Source organism: Eulemur rufifrons, chromosome 4 (genome assembly GCF_041146395.1).
Source record: "Eulemur rufifrons isolate Redbay chromosome 4, OSU_ERuf_1, whole genome shotgun sequence".
Taxonomy (NCBI): domain Eukaryota; kingdom Metazoa; phylum Chordata; class Mammalia; order Primates; family Lemuridae; genus Eulemur; species Eulemur rufifrons.
Genome location: NC_090986.1, coordinates 38300770 through 38318931, shown reverse-complemented (window position 1 = coordinate 38318931; position 18162 = coordinate 38300770). Strand labels below are relative to the sequence as shown.

Here is an 18162-nt window from a genome sequence, read left to right as displayed (position 1 = left end):
TGTCTCTTTCTGTACTTCAAAATGTAATTCCAATTTTTAAACATTTTCTTGTTAAATATTAAAAATTCTCATGTCATGTAATAGGATCGATTTCACTAGGAGTTTGTTTCTTACATAAATAACCAGGTAACTGAATTATAAGCAGGTAGTTTATTTTCTCTTTTATAAATATCCACAGCACCATCTATAGGCAAAACTCAAGTAAGCATATTCTTCAATACTGTTCTCAATATAGTTCTACCACTAGAAGTCTGATTCATACAGCAACTCAATTTCTATGCAAAGCAGATCTCCATAAGAATACCTGAAAAGGCTTTAATAGTGTACTGTCCCAGGAAGGATAGGCCGAAAACAAAAAGGGAAAAAACTTCACTAGAAATGGAGGGACTTGGGTGTACAGGTAGAATTACTGCCACTCCTCATTAAATAAGATTTTCTCTAGTAGCTCTGAAAAATTTGTTAACCTCTTTTCTTTTTTCTATATCAACATCCCAATATGTATGCCAGGGATTACCAACAATTGTTGACTAAAATAAAGGCAATATAGTTTCAAATTAACCAATACAACTACATCTGCTCCTTTTAAGTATACTATGTGATTGTGATGAAACATACTTCCAGCTGTAATTCTGTATACTTTCTCCTAAGTTCAGTGACTTCTTCCCCAGCCTGCATCTTCTTATATAAATCCAGTTCTGTGTCAAGCAATTCTTTCTGCATCTAAAATACAGATATTAATTAATATTTTATATGGCAAAAATATCTTGCATTTATACAAAATTTTTTTACAAAGAATTTTTATACATTCCCATTTAATCCATACATTTCTTCTCTATCTCGAGTACTATATCACTCTAGTCCAAGCCATAATATTCCACAACTCCACAAAACTGTAATAGCTTCCTAACTAGTTGCTGCTTTCACTGACTTCCCTACAATTTATTTTCCATGCAGTAGCCAAAGGGAGAATTTTGTAGCTTGATATGGAATAATTTTCAAGAAATAACTAAAAAGGAGGGTTAAAAAAAAACAAAAAAAAAAACACAAAGGTGCTAACAAGCAATATACAGCATGCTTTTATGCAGGAAAGAATACACACACACACATACATACACACACACACACACACACACACACATATCTATAAAAAGAAATATTAGAAGGATAAACCAGAAACTAATGATATTGATTATCTACGGGGCAGGGGATAGACATAGAGTGTAAGGGATCAAAGGGGAGGGGGTCTTCTATGCACACATTTTTTTAATATAATTTGGCTTTTGAACCATGTCAATTGTTTTACTAATTCAAAAAATAAAATTAAATCAGCAAGAACTTGGGCGGGCGGGGGGAGCATCCAAAACTGAGCACAAGTAGAAACAAACCTACCCTTATCAAATTGATAACTACACAAAAGGAAAAAAAATGCAATTCTAGACTGCAGTTCTCACTTTACATCCTTTTTACATCCTTAGGTGGAATATATTGAAGTTGTCAAGAATGCAAATAAATTTTGAATTTTATTAGTTGTTGGAAGTGGTATTGTATCAATTTTGAAACTATTTTGAATCTATTATAGGACTGTGTCAATGAATAATATATTGATGTTAGTGGAACCAAGCTGTCATTATGAGAATAGGAGATAAAATATAGAATAAGAAAAGGAAGAATTATGTGGTGTTAGATTAGAATTAGAAATATCAATATAAATCATGATTTTATACATACATACATACATAGACACCAAGCATATTTAAATATTGTGTACCTCTGTAGTTTTTTTCTTTAATCACTTATTACCAACTGAAATTATTTTCCTCACTTGTTTGTATCTAATAGGTTAATCTACCTGAATTTCCCCTTTTCACTCAATCCATTCTGTATAGTGCTGTCAGAATGTTACTTCTCTGTCATTAACCTTTTATATCACCAACTACTTAAAATATAAAGCTCAAACTCCTCAGTCAAGCATTTCAAGAACCTATATTATTTTGCCCTCAAGGTACCTCTCAAGATTACCCATAACTATTTTCCTAATTACTGGCTTACCAACTATTAACTCTATAGGATTCAAAAGATTAGTAGAGTTTACTTGTTTATATTTATGTATTTATTTATGGCAAGGGGAGAATAGTACAATGCTCAGATTTTGAACAAAGGGATATTAAGTAAAAGAAAGACTAAATCTTCAAAGTGTAGTGTTTAATATTTCTTAATAACTAATAATAGGAATAACGACACAAATTAACATACCTGAGTCTTGGTTTTTATACTTTTTGGAAGACAGCGTCCAGGAGAAGCAGCTTTGACTTCATCTTTCAACTTGGTGATATTTTTTGTCAAAATCTCTAAAGTTTTCATTATTTCTGCTTTATCTTCAGACTTCATTGTTTTGTTTTTCTCCAGTTTTGAAATTAACATCTGTCAAATTTTTAAAGACAGAAAAATATTAAGATATTTCTATCATTAACAAAGCAAACACAGAAAGTAAGTATAAAAATAAATACTACTACTTTTAGTATATGCATTTATGACAAAGGTAACAACCATTAAGTAAAAATGGCAGAAAAACAGATCTGGTGATGCTAACCATTTAACAATTCAAGTCTTACTCCCGGTTTACTTTGTTAAGAACTATATTATTATTTGGGTCTCTTAGAACCTAAGATCAAAGCATACAACCAGAAGAAATTCAATTCTATCACTGAAAAACTGTCAATTTGAAATAATAACAACTTTACTTTCTGATTTATATGCTGACATTACTGCCCCTAAGTATTCCTACTTTATATGTAGTCTGTAGCCCAGGAAGAACTAGAGGAAGTTTTATGGTTCCTTTCATATAGTGAGATATTAGAAAAATTGAATGTTTAATTACTTTCTTTGTCATAGGGAACAATAGTTGGCTAGCCTAAGAATGATACCCACAACATGAATAGGAAATAAGATGATAAGTAAGGTAATATGAAGTAGAAAAAGCCACATAATATTATTTAGAGTTATCTGGTTATTCTGAGTCAGGACGGCTTCAGTTTTTGGCATAAAGCACTGTGATTTCTCTTAGTCAAGAACTAAGACTAATTAAATGTCATAAATTAGAGCAACAGTGTCCAAAAGAAATAACATAAACCACATAAGTAATTTCTAATTTTCTAGCAGTCAAATTAAAAAGATAAGAAAAAGAAAATTAACTTTAAAATACATTTAACTCAATATGTCCAAAATGTTATAGTCCAACAAATATTATTGTGATGTTTTGTTTCTTTGTACCATATCTTTGAAATCTGGTGTATACTTTACACTTATAGCATACCTCAATTTAGGCTAGACACATTCCAAATTCTCAATAGTCAGATGTGGCTACTGCCTTCTATATTGGACAACATAGGACTAGAGGATCTCAAGTCAGTAAGGAAAGGTACATATCAACATTGAGAAAAAGCTTCCATTCCATTATCTGTTGAACAAACTACTGTGAAGCAAAATAACTGAATGAATATTACCTTATTTTCATTTCATGTTGATAACCATAATTCCATTTAAACTATACCCACCATTTACTGTCTGCTCTTTATCTCCAATACACTATCATTGATAACTATATCAGTTACCATTAACAATTATAGTAAATCTGTTTCTCAAAACTATTGAGTGTAACATTAAATTCACTCAAAATTATAACATTTGTAAATATATTTTGCCAAATCTAACTTTATCATTTTACCTTCTGTGTTTCAATGTGCTTTTCTAAAATTTCTTGTTTCCTTTTCCTTACATCCTGCTGAAGTTTCAGTGCCTCCTAGAGTCAGGGATTAAAAATATCATTAGAATATTACTAAGGATAAACAATATTACTCAAGAGGAGAAAAGTGGTTATAATTGCAGAAGCTTGACAACAAAAATTATATGCAAAGTTTTCCTATGTAAAACTTAAAATACGTTTATAAGTTTCAAAGATCAATCACGGGAACCTTTTGTTCAAAGAAAAAATTAATATTTACTGATACATTGTGGAAAACAAAAGTTTAGTGATAGCCAACAAATACCTTTTGGTCTTATTTTGTGATAAGCACTGAAAAAACACATACACAAAGATTTCCTATATGCAAATTTTGTGTACTATACTAGTTGCACTTACCTGCTTTTTTTTCTGTGCTTCATTATTATCAACTGCAGAAGTGGAAACAAGTAAGGATTTTTGTGCAGCCTTCAAAGCAGCAGGATTATACACTGTTTTTGTTAGGCCAGTGGATGTAGACAACACCTACCAATACAAATTCAATTTCTTAAAAAATACATCAATGATTCATGATTTCCTAAGTTCTAATTTCTATAAAGCTTAACTTTAAAGCACTACTGTCCAATTTCAAAACACACTGAACTAATTCATTATATACTTAAAATAACTAAATCATATTTGGTGGTTTGAAAGGTAGGATATAATGAGGAATAAGCCCTAAAATGAAAAAAATTTAAATTAACACCAAGTACCTACAGAAAAAGATATTATACAAAGACAAACATACAAAAATGTCAAATCAAGACATTTACTATATCACTGAAAAATACTAGTTTGTTAAATACATTTACTATTATTCCTAATGATTAAACCAAAAACCACACACAAGAGCATGGCACAGGAGGAAAATGGATAGTGTCCCTCAAATAATTTTACTTGATCATTTGCAATTCTAAAATATACCCTTATTACATTCATTCTCCATTCTTTGGTAGCAACACTCCTGCTTGAAGTGACCTTATTTCCTTAAACCCAGCTCAGGATCAGCATAACACAATCGAGACATCCACAAAGCCCTCATCATTTCTCTCTTCTACGCAGGTCCTTAAATTTTATTCCTTTAGCTATCAGGTAAAAATTCTATTAGCTATTTTTAGCTAGTATTAGCTACTTAATAAAAATGACCTAATGATATATTAACATGTCTTTCTCCGTGTCTACACTGTAAGGGCCCTGTAACAAAGACCATGTCTTTCTCCTCTTTGTGCTTCTTCTAGTACCTAAGTCTTGCTACCAATTAATTATGACACCATAGGTAAGATCAAGCACATTTTTAGGCCTCACTTGACTTATCTATAAAATAAGGAAGTTCAATTTGATGGAGGCTAAGGTCTTTACAAACCCAAAAATTCACTCCATGAAGGCAAGGATTTTTTTTTTCTTTTTGCTTGGTTCACTGCTAGATCTTCCATGCCTAGAACACTGCCAGGGCACACGGTAAATACGTAATGAGAATTTTTGTACTAAACCAAATGAAAATAATTATAGGACAGAGTGGACAATCTTTTCTACACAAGGGTCAATTCAAAAAGAAAAGTATTCATAGGCTGCCTTTTTTATCCTTCAAAATCAAAACAGTTACAAGTTCCATAGGGTAGTTGGTTACTGATTCTTAAAAAGGAGCCCAGGGATCCCTGTAGGGAGATCTACGAATGCTAAAAAAATTAACCTTAAACCATGTATGTGAACGCTGTAATTTCCCAGAGGAAAAAACATTCCTTCTAAAGTCTTAAAAGGAGTTTATAACCTAAAAAACTTAACATAGTTAAAGAACTACTCAAATGTAAAAGTAACAATGAGAAAAGGCTCTACTTTTGAACTACTAAAACGTTAACATCTGGGTAACAGAAGTAGCAATCTGAAGACCACCTTCTAATCTTTCATCATGAAATTAGGGAACATCACAAAGCTTAGACAACTCATCTCTATTCTAAGTAGTCAAGAATGTCTTTGTCTCTAAATGAAATAAAAACCTAGAATATTGTAACTGTACTAGTTCCATATAGTACAACTGATGTTTGAAAATAAAAGTTAATACATGATGTGTGTCAAAATTTAATAATTTTCTTCAATGATGAAAACTAATATTCAGATATCAATAACAAATATGAAATGGTTGCATTCATTAAAATAGGGAGTAAAACACAAATTTCATTTATGGTCTAACTTCATTAACCATTCTCTGTAATTCTAGAGATATATTTCTTTCATAGAAGAAACTACCTTACCACACAACAAAATGCCAAACTGTATGACTATACAAAGGTGAGACAATAACTTTTATAAGGGGAGAGACACAAGATAATTTGCCGAAAAGAGTCTTGAGTGTTTCACAAACTGTTTTCCTCGTAAAGGGGGTTCCATAACAAGTTGAAAAGTTGTGACCAAAAAGGATTTCTATACTCAAGTTGGAAACAATAAATACCATAAACATATTCTCCAATTTCAAATGTGTATTATCATAATAAAAGCAGAAATAAAGAAACCCATATAATTTATTTAATACAGTATTTCTCCAACTTCAGTGTGCAGAGAATAGTCCTTTACAAAGCATCCTTAATATCTACTATCAGACTAAGTAGTGTTGGTTTAAAGTGCATAAAAGTATCTGACAAGAATGAGAACACTCCTTTAATTCCTAGAAGTATTCCCATTTCCTTGTTTTATCCAGGAACTTCCTTCTATAAAAATAGAACATTCACTAATATATTGAGCCTAAGATTCAATGACTAGAAGACACATTATCATTTTATCTACCCCTACTACAGAAAAAAAGGCTTCCAATTATAACCATAAACACCAATGACTTAAAGATACAGCCCAGGGTTGGGGGGTAAACCCACAACTAATGGAAGCGGAACATACTGTATGGGGGAGGGACACACTTGTAGTCTTGGCTTGAGTGGGGCAAACAGCATTACATGTAACCAAAATGTTTGTACCCCCATAATATCCTGAATAATAAAAAACAAAAAAGATACAGCCCAATTGCAGAGGTGTTAAAATGTAAAAAAAAAAAAAAAAAAAAAAAGTGTCTTGGAAACAATGAATATGTAATTACAAACACTGCTCACTATTTGAATCTACTTGGTTCCAGAGTTTAGATGGCAAGGGATATATGTATTTTCAAAAGATGAAAATCTATTAAAAATGAAACCAGTGGAGGGAAGCAACAAGCTCAATAGAAAAGAAAATGCTATAATTCCTAAGAACACAGTCAAAGCACACATAGTGGCCTTTCCAAACCACCATACCTTTTCTTTTTCCAAATGGGTTTCTGTATGTGCTGTAATTTTTACATACTTATTTTACTTCTGGACACCTTGAGTGGATTTATTTAAAAATTTCAACTGTTTATGAATTCTTTTGGACTTTCTACATATACAATCATGTCATTTGCAAGTAAACAGTTTTGCTTCTTCCTTTCAATATCCCTCATATGGTTTATATCATTTTCTTTCCTTAGTATATGCAGTACACCCTTCAATACAATACTGAGAAAGGGTGATAAGAGTGGACACCCTTGTCTTGCTCCTGATCTCGGGGGAAAAGCAGTCAATATTTCACCATTGACTATAACGTGAGCTGTAAAGAATTTTTGCAGATATCCTTTATCAAAGCAAGGATGTTTCTCTTTATTCCTCTTTTGCAAAGCTTTTAATGTAACTAAGTAACAAACTGTAACAAATGTATTTTCTACCAAGATAATTATTTGGGGTTTTTTCCCTCCCTTATTCTGTTAATATGGTCAATTGAACTGATTTTCAACTGTTAAATTAACCTTGAATTTACCTGACCATGATGTAGTATGTATTTAATAAATCACTGGATATTTGCTAGTATTTTGCTTAGGACATTTGTGTTTATGTTCATGAGAGATACTGGTCTATAATTTTCCTTTCTGGTAATATCTTGCCAGGTTTTGGTATCAAAGGAATGTTGAACTTAGAAAATGAGTTGAAAGGTATCATGTGCTATGTTGCCAAAATGTACATCAGTAATACTTCTTACTTTCCCTAAAGAGACATAGGTTATAATCCATTTATTTTATTTTCTACGTAAAATATTACCACACATAACTACTATTAGTACTTGTAAAGAAAGAGAAAAAACAGCTTTTTCTCATGGATAAGAATGGAAGGGGAAAAGTATTTTGTAACAATTACTACAAAAAGTTATTATAAATTAAGTCACTGAAGTATCATTTTTTAATAAACAATGCCAAAGCTGTACTTAAATACAAAAGAAACACAGTTATAATGCTTAACACATTGACTGCTACACTAGGCAAAAATTTTTTTTTCCTTGGGGCCATGGTATTTTATTACAAAAATAGAATAAAAACTTTGAAAACAAAACAATCCTTTCTAATTTAATGAAAAATGAAATTTATTGGGTTCTATTCATTTAATCCACGTTTTTAGAATTAATTTGTCAATATTAATTGTTACAATAAGAACATCAACAAGTAAGATTTTCACGAAGCAACTACAGGGTTTTGCCCAGGTTTTGTTTCACAAGGCCCCAGGCTCAAAACTAGCATGAGTTAAATACAATTCACATGGCGGTCAATGTGTTAAAAGCCATACTCAAAATAAGTAGCTCTAACAGGGTTTTAAAGCAGAAATACCTTGTTTCAATGTAATATAAACAGTATCTGAGGAGTTACGTGGATGCTTATTAATGTAATTACTGTATGACCAATTTTTATATTAAGTAAATCATCTGTTCAGTAACTATGAATGTTTATTTATGATATTCACTTAAAGTAGCACATAGATGTGCATTCTATGCCAAGCCTGAGAATTCTAGTGAGAAGATTAGGATTTTAAAACTAAATTTATAAAATATTTTTAGAGATTAACAGTTTTTTTCTTCTAAGAATACTAAATATTCATTTTTTAATCCATTGATCTTTTACTCATTGTAAAATTTTTAAAATTTATTTTCATTCACCAATAAAGATTGTATATAAATGCTCTATTATGATGGGGCTATGTCCCAATAAACCCATCACAAGGCAAAAATATCCTCAATAAACCCATCACAAGGCAAAAATATCCTAAGTTGAATACGCATTTAACAACCCAGAGTAAACCCATCATCAAGTAGAAAAAGTGGAAGTCAAACCATCATTAAGCTGAGGATTCTCTGTATACTTATCACGGACAACATGTTGCTTTGAAATATATACATAGTGGAATGGCTAGATCCAGTTAATTAACACTTGCATTACCCCACATATATTTTGTGGTGAGAACACTTAAAATCTCTCTTAGCAATTCTCAAGAACACATTTTTTATTAACTATAGTCACCATGTTGTAACAATAGATCTCTTGAACTTATTCCTCCTATCTAACTGAAATTTTAAATCTTTAAACAACACCTCCCCAATCTCCTACCCCTTCAACCCCACCTAAGCACCATTCTACCCTTTGCCTTCTGAGTTCAACTTTGTAGGATTCCACATATCAGTGAAATAGACAGAGACTAAAAGAAACAAAAGAATAAACAATCTTTAGAAATATTTTAACAAATATAAAAGTAAAAAATGTGTTCAGTCAGTAATCAATTTTTGCTATAATAGCTTAGTTCTCAGAAAGTTAAGCAAATACTTTCAAATAAATTGCATTTTCCGGCCGGGCGCAGTGGCTCACGCCTGTAATCCTAGCACTCTGGGAGGCCGAGGTGGGTGGATCGCTCAAGGTCAGGAGTTCGAGACCAGCCTGAGCAAGAGCGAGATCCCATCTCTACTAAAAATAGAAAGAAATTATCTGGCCAACTAAAATATATATAGAAAAAATTAGCCGGGCATGGTGGCACATGCCTGTAGTCCCAGCCACTCGGGAGGCTGAGGCAGAAGGATTGCTTAAGCCCAGGAGTTTGAGGTTGCTGTGAGCTAGGCTGACGCCACGGCACTCACTCTAGCCAGGGCAACAAAGCGACACTCTGTCTCAAAAAAAATAAAAATAAAAAAAAATAAATAAATTGCATTTTCCTATAAGAAACATAATCCAGGTCATAACACTGACAGAGGCCAATACACTAAAAAATTAAAAATAATCAATAACAGTTATGAAAGAAACATACCATAAACTCTCTAATCTTTATATTATTTATATATTTATTTCATTTTATTTTTTGAGACAGGGCCTCACTCTGCTGCCTGGGCTAGAGTGCAGTGATGTCATTACAGCTCACTGCAACCTCAAACTCCTGGGCTCAAGCTATCCTCTTGCCTCTGTCTCTGGAGTAGCTGAGACCACAGGCGCGTGCCGCCATACCTAGCTAATTATTCTATTTTTTCTAGAGACAGAGTCTCACTATGTTGCTCAGGTTCCTAATCTTTATATTTAAAATAGCAAAATTACACAACAAATCTGAATTTTAAAAATCAAAGGGTTAAGAACAACTACCTTGTCTGGTTCTCACTATTAAACTGGGACTAATTGATCAACACACATACGCATATATGGAAGTAAAACTCAAAGGAAATCAAGCAGGTGGGGGAGAGGGGGTGGGTAAATTCACACCTAATGATTACAATGCACACTATCTGGGTGATGGGCACACGTATAATGTTGACTGAAACTGTTCAAAAAGCAGTTCATGTGACCAAAATGTTTGTACCTCCGTAATGTTCTGGGGTGGGGGGGAAGAATGACTACCAACAATTGAGGAAACACAGCCAGTAAGACTTCAGCATAATACACACTGGCAGCTGCTAAATCAATAGATGAAGTCTCTATATGACATGCAATGTTCTTCCAATTATACTATACAATTTCCCTTTTAAAAGTTCCATGGTATAGATGTTAACATATCATCTATGTAAAGGGACCAAGTATATTTTTAGATTGCCAAAAAAAAAAAAAAAAAAACTATTGAAAAATAACATCCTGTATCATAAATTCGGTATCTAAAACTGATATGATAAAGAGCATTAAACACTCGATTACACAGTTTACGTTCTTATAATTTAGAAGGGCTTTAAGAAGGGTTTACTGGGTGTTGTTTATAGAAAGAGTATAAAATGTTACATTTGTGTACTTATTTGGTTTAACAATGACAGAGGATACTGCAGATACTAGCTTTGAGTTTTCCCCTGCCTTCAATTTAAAAAAGAATCTTTTAAATAATATTTGATGATGGAGAATAGTCTTCTATTCTTCCTAAGATTTCTCTCAGGCAATGCCCTCTGAGGATTCTGCACCCAAACCCCCTAAAGGTTAGGGGAACAGAAACAGAAACCACAAAGGAGAAGCAAAAATAAAATGTTACTGTATAAAGAGGTTCACTAAAGATGACTAAAAGTTACATACTTATAAATAATTGTTTTTCCTGGAAAGATTCTTTACAGTATTTATTATTTTTTTTTTCATAAATAGCCTGCTACCATAAATGAATTTTCACAAATTCAGTTTAAGGTTATTATTAATATAGTATATACTGGTATATATGGTGGTTACATATTAGTAAAGTTATAGCATCAATTTCAAATTTGTACCCATTTTATTCTAAAACTATACAAAATACTTATAAAAAGCAGTAATAAAATAATAGCAAAATATACTACAAAAATTTTGTAAAAGCTGTGAGTACAGACTTTAATCTCAAGGTACAAATCTTGACATAAACAGATCCTAAACATTACTGGGTATTTTAGATGTCTCCAGAATTGCTCAGTAGTACACTAAGTACAGCAGAATTTAGTGTTTTTGTAAGTTTTATTTTGTTTTTAATTGACACATAGTAATTATACATATTTAGAGGGTATAGTGTAATGTTTTAATACATATATACACTGTGTAATGACCAAATCAGGGTAATTAGCATATCCATCACCTCAAATACAGTGTTTTTTTTTTTCAGTTCCTGAATCACTTATTATCAAGGAGGATAAATCTAATCAAAGTAAACACTTGATACTGCTAAATTTAATAGCACAGACTAAGCAACACAGTTCAGAGAAGGAAGGGGGATAAAATGGAAAAATCTGGAGGTTTCATGGGAGACAGACAGATTTTTCAATCTTTAAAGAATAACTAGAATTTAGTTAGGCAGGGGTAAATGCACTCCAGAAAAATCACCACCAAAAAAAAAAAAAACAAAAAGGGAAAAAGGCAGGAAAAGGCAAGAAACAATAAGCAGAAAAGTACTTTCTAGGGTATAAAAGAAAGACTAGAGCAATAGAACCAGAATTAATGTGGTATTGATGAGCTATGAATCAAGCAAAGTAATGTAGCTGAGAAGTTTAAAGTTTCTGTAATGAATTAACATTAAAATAAGTCTGAGAGTAGAATTAGTGACAGTTTAAACTAGAGGAGGAAAATTCCATGATGCCAGCTAAGACACTGTACCCAGAGGCCAGGGAACAACTGAAGGTGGCAGAGAAAAAGAAGCAGCCTACAAAAACAAGTAAATGACTATAAGGTTTTTAGTTCATATAGCTTAGAAAATGGTGTTATCACTTCCTGAACTAGGAGATAGGAGAAGTTAATTTACATGGAAAATAATGAACTCATTTTAGGCGAGTTATGCTTGAAGTAATACTGAGATATCCAAGACAAAAGTCTGATACACAGAATGAGATTCAGATTCAAATTTCTAGAAATGCCAAAGTTTAACACAGTAAATAAGGAAAATAATATTCTGAAGAACAAGTGAAGACAGCACGTCACCCATCTCACTGGATGCTTTGTTTATCTATGAAATCAATTTCCTTTGTAATCTTCAGAATGGAAGGAGCCACGGACTAGAAATACGAGACCCAGATTCTAGTTCTGGCTCAGTAACTTACAGTGTATAGGTCAAACCATAAAACTATTTGGGTCTTGATTTTCTTATATAATGTGAAATATATAGAAAGGAGAAAGATTAACTAATTCTAACATTCTGTGATTTCACATACCTCAAAATAAGACTAAAGATCAGGGCATTCACTCATACCTAAACAGAAAAAAATAACACATCTACACAGAACTATAAGACAGATCCATAAAAGTTCTTCATTTAATCATTATTTACCCCCTTATTTAAAAAAAGGCATGACTAAACGTATTGTCAGGCTACATCAATAGCTGTTTAGTAATAAATAAAAAACTTACATTTACATCATCCTTTCCAGTTTTAAAAATACTTTTAAATAACTGATTTTATTTAATCCTCACAGAACCCCATGAGCAAGACAAATATTACCATCACCACTTTACTGATGAGTAAAAAGATTCAGAAAAGTTAAGAACACTGCCCAATGTCATGCAGTTAGTAAGTGAAGAGCCAGGGCTCAAACTCAAGTAAAATTCCTAATTCCTGGCCTTTTCTAGTAGGCTGCCAGAATTATCAAATTAAAATGCACAGTATTTCTAAGGAAAAAAAAAAAAAAGAATGGAGCACATGGAAATATAGTGAGAGGCAAGTATTAAAATGCTGATGCAAAAAGTAAAAAAAAGAAAGGCAAATATTTTTTTCTTTTTCAGCAAATAGAAAGCAAAAAGGTAGGAACAGGAGATACAGGTACTATTAAGAAGCAAGAGTTTGGAACTATGAAAAAAATTAAAAATTAAGATGCCACCTGAAAACATTTACGAAGCCAAGACAAACACATCATGCTATTCTTCTTACCTTTTCAGTTGCTGAAACAGATGGCTTTGATACAAAACCCAACCTGTCCTTCACAGATAACTTAGTTACATTCTAAAAAAATTAAAATGGACATATTCAGTGTTTCCCCAAACATATATAAGTCTGTTGGGATTTTGAACATTCGGATTCTACTTATATATACCAAATCTATGAGTCTACTGATGCTAATCACAAAAACTTGGGCATTTTTTTAAGAGAGAGAAACAGAAAGAATGTGGAAAAAACAAAAATAAACAGTGTATGATATTAATCATGAAAAAGAATGATGTAAAATAAGAGGTCTGAGCCAGGTGGTTGCTAAAGTCCCTTCCATTGAGATGGAATCATAAATTCTTAGAATCCTATGCTAACAAGTAGAAAGTCTGAATATTAGGTTTCAGTACTTAAAATACATGCCCACTACACTATTAATGATTAGTGCCATTCTTTCCTAAAGTATGTTTCTTTTATATCCAAATATACTGTATTTGGTGACAATTTGGAATATTAAAATTGGGGATTTTTAATAACTAATAATTTACCAATTTACATTCTTTATGTTCTCACAGAATCACAATATCTTACACTTCAGGAATTATCTAGGAAGACAATTTTAATAAGGTGGCATCCATTAGCTAAGTAGTATACTACATTCTAACTCTATGTTACACATCAAATGCTGAAACATAGGGAAACAAAGGAACGCTAAGTTTCAGAGACTGAGAGTGTAGAAAAAAAGACTGCCACTCAAGCGTGGAAGAAAGTGGGAAGGAAATGACATATGGAGAAGAGAATCCTAGAATCAGGAACAAGTGATGCAGAGTTTTGAGAGAGCTCTATAAGTACTTGAAAAAGTATTATATTAAGCATGCTTAACCTGATAGTTTAAGTCTTTCCTTCCCCAAAGCTTTTAATTTAGCCTACTGAACAATTATCTCTGGAACAGAATTCCAATTAAGTAAAAAGATGATGGAAAAAATAAGATTTAGTGTACTGAACTTCACTCTACAGGCAGTTTTGCTGAAATATACCACCTCCACAAAGTGAAAGAGAAATTGTTCTCATAAATAAGTATTAACTAGACAGAAGAATTTAAGATTCAAATATTACAGGAAAAGTAGAGTGTGAAAATGTTATGGTAATGGTAAAAAAAAAAAACAAAACTTATAAGCGGGGTTCAAATATGTAAAGTCTATCATATTTCTGTGTAAAATATATACAATTAACTATAATCAAATCACCAAGGGAAATTAATTTACTGAGAACCTATTATGGGACAGGCACAGTGATAAGACCTTCCCTTTACCTGAGGAAGATCTGAAGTGGCACTCTGGGCTTCTGCAGGTTCAACAGTACTTGATGGTACTGGACCCAAACGCTCTTTGACCGATTGCTTCACAACAGGCAAAATGGGTTGCTGGACTAAAGGCTGCATTACCTCAGAACAAGAAAAAAATTTCAAACAAGCTGATTAGTTCAGGATCATGGAAGGTAACCTTTGTTATTTTGTTACCAAATTGCCCATGAAGAAAAAGTTGTAAAAATGCAGCTTATAATCAAAACCTAACTGCCTTCTAATTTCCTTCACACATAAATATAGATGTTTTCTCTGCATAAAATAATTTATTTATAAAGTACAGGAAAAAGTTACAAAGTACTGTAATATACCTCTACAAGCAGTTAATCTAAAATTGTATTCTGATCGATTCACTGATGGGGGGAGGAGACAGAAAGGGAAGAAGTGAGGGGAGAAAGAGAAGAAGCGAGAGAGATGGGAAGAAAGAATTTCTAAGATGAACCCAGAGCCTGAGTTTCTGAAATATATATAGCTACCATTTACTGAGTGCCTCCTATCTGCCTGAGATTATTCTATATGCTTTATATATGCCATCTCCTGTAATTCTCTAAACTAGGGATTAACTTCATAATTAAGTGAGAGAACAGGTTAGAAAGATTGTGTAAGTTCAAGTATACACAGTTAACAATAGCTAACAGTAGAGCCAGGCTCTGAACTCAAGTCTACCTGATGCCTCTGCTCTTAAACACTACACTAAGAGCTTTCTAAGAAAAGCACTTATTTCATACAAATTTCTCTCTTACCTTTGGGGAAGTAGTTTGTAACTGTTGGGTGTTTCCTTCTCTGTGCCAATAAACCTTAATAAAGCGATTGTTTAACACTGCTTCTGTACTTGATATTGCTTTCTTTGCTTCTTCATATGTTGCAAATTGGATAAGGGCACCTTCAGGATCACCATTGTAGGCAACCTAAGATTTAAAATATTAACAACAGTGAATTTATTTACAGACGAATCTGTTGCTTCACACAGAAAAATTAATCAAGAAGTGAAATATTAGTCCTTCTAAGTAAGATTCTACCTATACACTTCCTTACATCTAGATTATTACTATGGTTTACTTTCAGGCCAGGAGAAATAGTAACTGAGAATTGCTCACAGTATAAAAAGAGCCTCCTCCATGTAATAGCAGAAAATGCTGACTGCACAAATGTTATATACGTGCATTCAAAATGTTTCTCTTTTTACCCACAATTTTAATACTACGAGAAATAATCCTTATATGTCAATGAGTGGCATGGCCAAGATCCATATAGTCTGGAGAAGGCAGTAAACTACTTTGCAAGGGGTAATCATTAACTAAAAATTACAGAAAAACTCATTCATACAGTATCTCAAATTTGTAATTCCCACAACATATTTCCAAGAGCATGAGAAAATTTAAGAGCACCAACAACAAAGACCGACATAACAGCATCAATCACACAATCACATTTGACACATGAGGAAACTAAAATTTCAAGGATTCTATATACCCATACAACTAATAAGTAGTAAATCCAAGGCTTTTCACTTCAAATTTTCTATTCTTTCAATAATAGCAGTGTTTTCCAAAGTGTTGTACATAAAACACAAGTGGTGTCCAGCAACAGCGAATAGAGATTAACAGCACATTCTGAATCAAATAGCCTGGCTCAAGCTTTGGCTGTTATTCTCATATGAGCATGAATAAGTTATTTCACCTTTCTGTGACTGTTCTATAAATGAGGAAAGTAACAGTATCTGCTCCATACTGTTACTTTAAGAATTAAATGATTCATGTAGAACAGAGAATATATGTCATAAGTAGGCAATAAGTATTAATTATAAGAATGACTTTAGGTAGCATTTTAATAATTGTACATTTATTGGAATTTAAAAACACTGATCTCACCAATGTTTAATTAGGAAGAAGCTAAAGAGTTTAATTGTTTTTGAAAAAAACACATTTTATAAATAATGCAGGCAGCATACAGATATAGCAAAAGGACTAATAAAGATATCAACCTCTAGTAATTGAGTAAATGCAAACAGAAATAGTCAGATACCATGTTTTTCGTCTCAGCTTTGAAAGACGTTTTAAATTAATATTACCAGTGTAGTAATTGTGTAAGAATATCTGAAAACTTTTTTATGTCTAGATATAAATATGACAGATCAAATTAAATTGCCATAAAAAGATATTCAAGATGAATTAAATAACTACAGGGTACTATGTATCTATGGGTTTATAAATATTTTTAAGTTTGAGGCCAGGCACGGTGGCTCATGCCTGTAATCCTAGCACTCTGGGAGGCCGAGGTGGGCGGATCGTTTGAGCTCAGGAGTTCGAGACCAGCCTGAGCAAGAGCAAGACCCCATCTCTACTAAAAATAGGAAGAAATTATAAGGACAGCTAAAAATATATATAGAAAATATTAGCTGGGCATGGTGGCGCATGCCTGTAGTCCCAGTTACTCGGGAGGCTGAGACGGGAGGATCCCTTAAGCTCAGGAGTTTGAGGTTGCTGTGAGCTAGGCTGACGCCACGGCACTCACTCTAGCCTGGGCAACAGAGTGAGACTCTGTCCCAAAAAAAAAAAAAATAATAATAATATTTTTAAGTTTGTATACGGATAGATACAGAAATTTATTAACAAAATATAGAATATCACATGGTAAACTGTTAAAAATAATGTAATCATATATGAGTAAGGGAATGTGAAGGACACAAAGAGCTGAAGGGGAAACATTTCCTTAAAATTCCATATGCAACTAGGCCAGGCATGGTGCCTCTCGCCTGTAACCCCAGCACTGTGGGAGGCCAAGACGGATCACTTGAGGCCAAGAGTTCAAGACAAGCCTGGGCAACAGCGAGATCCCATCTTCACAAAAAAAAAAAAAAAAAAAAAAAAAAATAGCTTCGCATGGTGCAGAGTGCGTTTGTAGTCCCAGCTACTTGGGAGGCTGAGGCAGGAGGATCATTTGAAGCCCCGGAGTTTGAGCTTCCAGTGAGCTACAATGATGCCACTGCACTCTAGCCTGGGCAATAGACTCTGATAAAAAAAAAAAAAAGAAAGAAAGAAAAACCCAACAAAAAAATAAAAACTACATACCCTATCCTACTCTATTACCCTACTCCAAGCAAACATGCATCTTTTACCCTCTATTACTTTTATAATAGAACTTCTTAATGTCAATAAAATAAAATTTTCTAAAATCTCAACTTAAGCTATATTCTCGGAAATTTGCTCTTATTTTAATTGGATTATAAAACGTGATTATTTTAGTTGAAAAGAACACCATATAAAATGAGGGTGAAAAAGCCAATATATTTCAGTATTTTCAACATATCACATAATATAAACTCAAAAAACCCACAGAAGTTATATATACCCAAGTCACGGTTTAATTTTAGGTGAAGT

The 18162-nt window shown here is 32.7% G+C and overlaps 1 protein-coding gene across 7 annotated transcripts in view; it reads right to left on the bottom strand.

Annotated features, from left to right (window-relative positions):
- Positions 1-18162, bottom strand: part of RBM26 (RNA binding motif protein 26) — a 78348-nt gene that overhangs the window by 19702 nt on the left and 40484 nt on the right. For 3 of the 7 annotated variants that reach the window (XM_069467118.1, XM_069467115.1, XM_069467116.1), the window contains exons 12-18: positions 15526-15690; positions 14732-14863; positions 13426-13497; positions 4139-4264; positions 3725-3799; positions 2254-2421; positions 616-720 (exon numbers count right to left, since the gene is read on the bottom strand). In XM_069467118.1, coding sequence (XP_069323219.1) covers positions 616-720; positions 2254-2421; positions 3725-3799; positions 4139-4264; positions 13426-13497; positions 14732-14863; positions 15526-15690 — 843 coding nt within the window. The remainder of the gene's footprint in view (positions 1-615; positions 721-2253; positions 2422-3724; positions 3800-4138; positions 4265-13425; positions 13498-14731; positions 14864-15525; positions 15691-18162) is intronic. The other 4 variants (XM_069467120.1, XM_069467119.1, XM_069467117.1 and 1 more) reach the window with 3 other exon arrangements.